The sequence below is a fragment of the Diospyros lotus genome, chromosome 10, assembly GCF_014633365.1.
Source record: "Diospyros lotus cultivar Yz01 chromosome 10, ASM1463336v1, whole genome shotgun sequence".
Lineage (NCBI taxonomy): Eukaryota > Viridiplantae > Streptophyta > Magnoliopsida > Ericales > Ebenaceae > Diospyros > Diospyros lotus.
In genome coordinates this window covers 24,917,993-24,925,481 of record NC_068347.1, presented here as the reverse complement: position 1 = coordinate 24,925,481, position 7,489 = coordinate 24,917,993, and the positions used below count along the sequence as shown (strand labels likewise).

Sequence of the window (7,489 nt, the reverse complement as noted above, 5' to 3'; positions counted from 1 at the left end):
TTCTAAAAACAATTCTAGTAATATTTTTTCTCTTGGTATTGGATTTTTCTCTTAGAACTCAAAGAAGCAGGAAGTTGTGGCTCAATCCATCACTGAACCTGAATATATTTCAACAGTAGATGCTACAAATCAAGTAATATGGCTTCACAAATTACTTGGTGATTTAGGATATAAACAAAAGGAGCTTACGAAATTGTTTTATGATTACAAGTCTGCTATTGTTATTGCCTCAAATCTAGTACAACATAGTAAAACAAAACACATTAAAGTCAAGTTTTATTTGTTGAGGGAAGCAAAGAAAGAAGGCAAGATCAACCTCGCTCATTGTAATTTAGAATTTCAACTTGCTGACATCCTCACAATAGCTCTACCGTGTGGACAATTTGAATTTTTAAGCAACAATTTGGGTTTGACAAAAAAAAAATCTCAAGGATAAGTGTTGAGATTTGTGATATTTTTATGTAATTAAAGTTGGTTTAATTTTTTATTTTTTATTTATTTTTCCACTATTATATTCTTCATTTGCAACTCAAGTTTGACATTAAAATTTGGAATGCAAAATATCCCACATTTAAAATTTTATTTATAACTTTTCAGTTTTATTTGATAGATATTATGTATTTAACTTCTGTATAAATAAGGCTTCATTTATGTCTTTCGTAGAAATGTGAGTTTTAACATGAGTTTTCAATTCAATAAGAAGAAGTTATTTTTCTTCAAGTTCTAATTTTCTTCTTTCATATTTTTTTTTTCCTGTCTCTTTGTTTAACATAACATTGAGGCTTTATTATTGCTTCCGTAATATCTTTCTTTATTATTTTTTTTCAACACTATTGCTTAATTGTTGAATTTATCAGCATTGGATAACATTATAAAAAACTTAGATATGTTTATTCAAAAAAAATAAATAAAAGTTAAACACAAATTTGAAAAGAAGGTGGGAGTTGAAAATACAATATCTTTGAGTTAGAAGGAAAGAAAAAAGAAGAAGAAAAGGGTAGACAAATCATGTCAAAAAGTCTAAATCTAGAATGGATGATTTTGCGCAGCAGCTTGGGAGTAGTGAATGGGGGAGGGGAGGGCGGTGACCGGGGAGCCCTTCCCCTTCATGCCTTCTTCCAACTTCATTTGAATTTTGAAGGGGAAGTGGGGCCACCTACTACTGCCTTTTGGCTTTAAAATAAACCTTTTTGTTTGAAAAATACAAAAACAGTTAAGAGGGCAGTGGTTGGTGGGCAAGTAGCTTCCTGATCCTAGCAAATGACAATTTCCCCACTCTCCCCAACCCCAACCCCAAGCTAGGTGGGGGAGATATTAGATATGCCCTCATTACTTTATTCTTTGTGATTAAACAACTGCCTCAATATAGCCAGCCATAATAGGGTTATTTATTTATAAGGTTTGTGTGTGTGTGTTTTTATAATTATCTTAAGTTATAATTATAAAGTATATACACACACATTAATTAAATTCATATGTGACACATAATGAATACCACCACCATGATTGTCAATTTCAAAAAGTTTTAAATTGCTGGGTCATGGGTGTTTATATTAGACAGATTGGAGACATTCATAACTAAGGTTAAACTTACTAAACTTTAGAGCCTTGTAATTGTGAATAGTTAAATTAAATACCCTGATATTTTACAAAAAGTAAAACCTTTAAAACAAAAAGTAAACGTTGTTTGGAGGTAAAAATGCATAGACAAAGAGGCACAAAACAAGGAATAATGGCCTAATCTAGAAAGCCACCATGGTGAGAGAGAGAGAGGAGAGAGGAGAGAGGAGAGAGGAGAGAGGGAGGAAGTGAAAGCAGCGCACTCAATTCCGTTCTGATTGGTACAATCTGGTCATCGCGTGGGTCGGCCGTTTCTACATTCTCTGCAACTCCCCATCCTCACGATAATAATTGAAAATTACTTTTACATTCATCAACACAACTCATCAAAAACCACCGCTTGCTGTATAAATTATTATATTCTGCATTCTGTAATTATACACACACATTCTGCGAGCAGAAGGGGCTTCTGACAGAGCTTCTTGGGTAGATTTTATTCCTTGTTTTCTTCCTTATACTTGCTTTAGTTCTTGCAAGGCGCCTTGGTTCAACTGGGTGGTTGATAGATCTTCGCCTGCTACAGGTTGCGCACAAACTGTTCGACTTTGGGTCCCAAAGAAAGGCAAGAAAGAAACTGACTTGACCCTGTTCACTATTCTAATCGCCTTTTACTTTTTCTTTTGAATTTTATGTTCATTTGATGTGCTTTTTGGTGGATTCAAGCTAGATTTCTAGTTTGTTTTCGGAATCCGTGATCTGAGCGAGCTACTGTTTTGCTTCTTTCCTTTTTTCTCCCCCAGTTTTTCGTCTTGGATTCCGCGGTGGGACGTTTTCTTGTGAGAAAGTTGGGAGCTTTATTGGAATCTGTTCGTGTCTTGGTGTAACTGTTCATGGGGTTTTCCTGTTTCTGGGTTTGAGGTATTTGTTTTGAAGTGGCAACTGAGAATTTTTTGTAGCTCAGGCCTGCTGTTTGGGGTTTGGGAAACTTCAGTCGAAGCATCCGAATTATACGTATGCTTTTTAGCAGCTCATGCTGTGCTTTAACTTCTGAAAATACTAAATTCGCACCTTGAATTCTGGGTTTTGAAAATTTTTCTCTTTATTTAAGCTAATTTTAGGATTTTGATTTCTGGTTCTTGGTGTAGAATTTTTTAGCTCCGAGAACCGTAGTATTGCAGAATTTAGCACAAATATTTGCTGATTTCGGCCTTAGGACTTAGTTGAAGTAGCCGGAGTTCACACGCATAGATGTATTTCCAGTTATTAGAAAAGTAGAAGTTTGCAATTTGATAACTGCAAGATCTTGATTCGTAGTTAACTTCTTGGGTTCTGGCTCTGGTGTTTTGATTTTAATTAACTTGGTTCATACTATTTCGTCATTGATTCTTTCAGGTTCGTGTTCTTGCTTGCCATCATGGATTCTCCTCAATCTGTTGTCTCACCGTTCAAGGGCTCCTCTGTTTTTCCCGAGCCTGAGAAGCAGAAAGTTGATTATTCCTCTCGGAATCCTGGCGGTTTGCCCAGGGGAATCGAGGTTGCAAGCAAGGAAGCCTCTGGTTCTAAATTAGACGAAGCCATTGGTGTTCTTGAGGTCTATATACATCAAGCCAGGGACATCCACAATATCTGCATATACCATAAGCAAGATGTGTACGCCAAGATTTGCCTTACTAGCAATCCCGAAAATACGGTCTCCACCCAGATCATCAATGGGGGTGGGAAGAATCCAGTCTTCAATGAGAAACTACAGCTCAGTGTTCGAACAATTGAGTCCTCTCTAAAGTGTGAGATATGGATGCTGAGCAGGGTGAGGAATTATATGGAGGACCAGTTGTTAGGGTTTGCTTTGGTGCCTTTGTCTGAAGTCCTAATCAAGAATGGGAAGTTGGAAAGTGAGTTCTCTCTCTCATCAACTGATCTCTTCCATTCCCCGGCCGGGTTTGTTAAGTTGTCTCTCTCTTACAGCGGAACTTCCCCTGAAGTAGTGGTGCTTCCTGCACCAGTGGCAGAAACCGCAAACACGGTCATCCAGGATTCAGAAGTCACTGAATTGATCTCCAGTGAATTTAGCAAGATTGAATTCCCTGATCCAAAGATCATGAACCAGAATCATATAATGGTTTCAGAATACTTTGGAATGTCATGCACCAATTTGGACTCCCACTCCCAGAGCTCAGAGAGCTTGCTCTCCTCGGATACTGAGATTGGCTTGCGGGCCATTAAGGACTTCTCAGCCGGCTCTGTTGAGTCAATCCAGCCTCAGCAGCATGATTCTCCCCCGAGCAGTGTGTCGACGAATGGATCTTTCCAGACTTCACTTCCTGCGAGTTCTCAGTCCTCTGATACTTCAGCACCTTCCAAATCTCCAAACCAAGAATGCATTTCGCCTCCAAGGGAAAACCCGAAAGAGAAGAGGGAAGACGTGGGAGACGCTGAGAGTAATGCCTCAGACAGGGTGCCTGGCGATCCAATCTCCAAGCCCATTGTCACAGTTAACATCGAACCAGAGCAGAAAGTGGTTCAACAGGATATAGTGGACATGTACATGAAAAGCATGCAGCAATTCACGGAATCCTTAGCCAAGATGAAGCTTCCGATGGACATTGCAAATGAAACTATGAGTTCTTCTGAGAATTCCTCCTCCGATCAGAAATCAGAAGCCACCAAGAACAGTGGTTCCAGAGTGTTCTATGGTAGTAGAGCTTTCTTCTGAGCTTTTGTTGGAGACGATGATGAAACTCAGTTGCCTTTTTAGAAAAATTAGAGAACGAACTGATCCCTGATGCTGATGGTAATTGTCATTTTGTCACACTGTTACAATGTGTACTGCGGTGTTATATATCCTTTGTATGTGGGTATGTTCTGATGATCCGAAGACCTTGACTTGTTATCTTTTCCAAGCTTAGTTCCAACACATTTGCTTTCTCTCTCTCCCCTATTGTCTTGAGTCCTGAATTTACTCTGTTCCTGTGGTCTGACTCTTGAGATTGTTTGATTGTCCCAGAAATGGGGCTAATGTTCATTACTGCTTCTTGGTAAGATTGGAGGGAGTCTTGTGAGCAAGAGTATGGGAGGGAAGAAAGTTGTGTGTGTTAGGCCTAAAAATCTATGGATTTGGTTTCCTTTTATGGGGATGTTTGGATGCCATTACAGCTTTCTGTATCCGTTTTTCATAAATTTTTCATGTTCTTGCCTTAACTAGGATTTCGGTGACTCCAAGGAACCCCTCTGTGATTTGGGTTGTCACCGGCAGTGGGAAGGGTAAGGGGGTGGGGGAGAAGGAAAAAAAAAAAAGAAAAAAAAAAAAGGCCATTCATAAACAAAAGATGGTAGAATACAAGGGTAACCTCCCCTTTCTTTTAATTTCAACAATCTGAATCTGTTTCTTATTCCCAAAGCAAACATATACTTACACTGAGTAATAGTAATAGTAATAATAATAGACCTTACTCCACAAACCACAATTTTATTGTACCTTCATATGCCATAATACATTTACTTTTACATATTTTTTTTACATTGGCAAATTGGTTTAGATAAAAATTTAGATCCAAAATTAGGTTAAAGGGACATAATTATAATGAGTATTAGGTTGCCCATATATTTATACATAAAAAACATATATTATACCATGTTTGTCATTAATTAAATAGGACAAATTTTACCTCAATTTCTTATGATTTAAATCATTTTAACAAACATCACCTGATTTACTTTTAATATTATAATTTGGTTCCTATCATTTCACTTTTTAATATTTTCAAGTTCATATGATTTATTTGATTGTTCACCATTCAAATTCAACTTACAAGACAAATTATTTGGGTTCTTGATCTGACTAGAAGGATTGTAAAAAAACAAAAAGGAAAACTTGTAAGAACTTGAAATACCAAAAGTAAATTATAGAAAGTATTGGTTGAAGTGACCCAACCAGAATAGAATCTGGATAGAATTTACCTTAACTAATATTAGAATAAATTATATTGGACAACCTTGAGGTTTAGCCTAATTATAGTCGATACCCTTCATATTTTGAGAATAACAATATCCTCTCATATTGTTAAATATTAAAATAAATTAATTAGTTTACACATCCATTTCTAAACTCTCTCCCCCATCTTTCTTTAATTACAAAACATATACTTAAAAAAGAACTATATATATAAATTATATATATTCTCTAAAAATATATTAAATCACTGAAAAAAAAAATTCCACACCAATTGACAAAGAGAGAACAAGTTGAACCTGGTGATGGCTAAGGGAAATAGAAAGAAAGAGAAACAAAAGGGATGAAAATGAAAAGAAAAAATGAAAGAAAATAAGAAGGATGATAGCTGATCTACACTTAGTTATCCTTGATTCCAACTAGCCAAGAAGGTGAGAGTGACAGAAGACGAAGGAAATGGATACAAAAAAAAGGAGCTATGAAAAAAGATTTAATGTTATCACCATTGTCATTACTTAAATTGAAAAGAAAATAAAGGTGAAAGAGAAATTTGATAATCGAAAAAGAAAATGAGGTAAGGCAAGATAGAGGAGGGAGAATGACGACATTTTGGGTAATTCTAAAGTATTAATACCATGGTAAAATGTTATAAGTTTTGTAAAGTTAAGGAGGTGAGTGTATTTTACAAAATGTGGAAGGTAACATCTATAATTAAGTTAAATTTCAGGGTGTTGGGTGCAATTTACCCTTAATATTATCAAGTTATAATTTTTTTATTAGAAAAAAAAAAATCTGTCCCATTAGAAGAGAATAATTCAAAATGAATAATGATGTTATATTTATTAAAAGAACATGAAGGAATAAAATATTTACATACCCATGCCCACCACGAGCAAGAGAACTTAAGGTAGCTTAGCGACAGTTTACAACAGTAAAATCATATTTTTATGTCTTAAGGTCAAGTAAATAAAAATTAATATGTATGCATAAGGTAGGCTCATTAGGTACGAGTAATAACACCCATAAATTATATGCATATGAGTACACACAAAAATTTATCTATAATTTCTTTCTTCATTAAAAACACCGCTATAACCATTATCGGCAAGCTAAAGTAAGCCAATCCTCTAGGTAGCAGCACATCTTCTTAGTTTATAGTCTATACATCAAGTAAATTATGAAGTTGGTTCAATGATGAGTTCTAAAGTTAGTCCCGTTTATGACCCAGATGCATACTTAATCTTTCATGATAATCTCAAACAATTCTCTCGTGACCCATGCCAAAAAAGCTCCTTCCTCTCTGAGGATTTGAAAACAGTTGTACTTATATGCAGCCTTTTTCTTGTTTTTTGCAAAGATAATACTATTTACATAAACATGTGACCTTCCTTCTGGTCATAAAAAAGTAACCCACATCCAAGCGCCAAGGAAGTATAGATGAGTGCGATTTTATTCAACCCCCCGCCCCCCCGCGGCGGGGATAACGTTACCCCTCTAGGGGAAAAAAAGTCATTTTGGTGGTGTCTCTCTCCCCTAAAGACCCACCATGTTTCCCTCTCTCTCCCCTTCCTCCCGTCGCAGACCCTCTCGCCGCCTTTCTCTTATTGCTGCATCCTTCATCTCCGTCGCTACCTCACCACTGAATCCTTGCGGATACATTGTCGCCTCGCCTCACTGCTGCATCCTCTCTCTCCACGATAGTTGGATAGTTGGCGAGGCAGTGAGAAAGGATGCAGCGGCGATCGGCGCGTGAGAGGCAAGGGTGGTGAGAGGGTTGCTGGAGAAAAAGCAAAAAGAGGAGAAAAGAGAGAGGAGAGAGACGCGGGGGGGGGGGGGGGGGGGGGGGGGGGACAAAATTGATGGAGGGCAACGTTACCTGTTAAAGGGGTGAACAAAATCGCACTCAATAGAGACCATAAAATTGGAAAATGTGGGAAGTCTTTAACAGGAGGAGGACTACCTTGAAGGTCAGATACCAAT

At 37.1% G+C, this 7,489-nt stretch overlaps 1 protein-coding gene across 3 annotated transcripts; it reads left to right on the top strand.

The window, feature by feature from the left end:
- The first annotated feature begins 1,762 nt into the window (after positions 1-1,762).
- Positions 1,763-4,491, top strand: LOC127812214 (uncharacterized). Of its 3 annotated transcripts, none has more exons than XM_052352595.1 (3): positions 1,763-2,046; positions 2,144-2,182; positions 2,953-4,491. In XM_052352595.1, the coding sequence occupies exon 3, from the start codon at positions 2,975-2,977 to the stop codon at positions 4,271-4,273; it is 1,299 nt and encodes a 432-aa protein (XP_052208555.1). In that variant the 5' UTR covers positions 1,763-2,046; positions 2,144-2,182; positions 2,953-2,974; the 3' UTR covers positions 4,274-4,491. The 3 variants fall into 3 exon arrangements, with proteins under 3 accessions (XP_052208555.1, XP_052208556.1, XP_052208554.1); XM_052352596.1 differs by adding an exon at positions 2,361-2,478 and having other exon boundaries at positions 2,001-2,182; XM_052352594.1 differs by lacking the exons at positions 1,763-2,046; positions 2,144-2,182 and adding an exon at positions 2,410-2,571.
- Positions 4,492-7,489: the final 2,998 nt, after the last annotated feature.

Excerpts from the sequence above, each read along its gene's own strand:
- LOC127812214 (XM_052352595.1), top strand. The coding sequence starts at position 2,975 with ATGGATTCTCCTCAATCTGTTGTCTCACCGTTCAAGGGCTCCTCTGTT.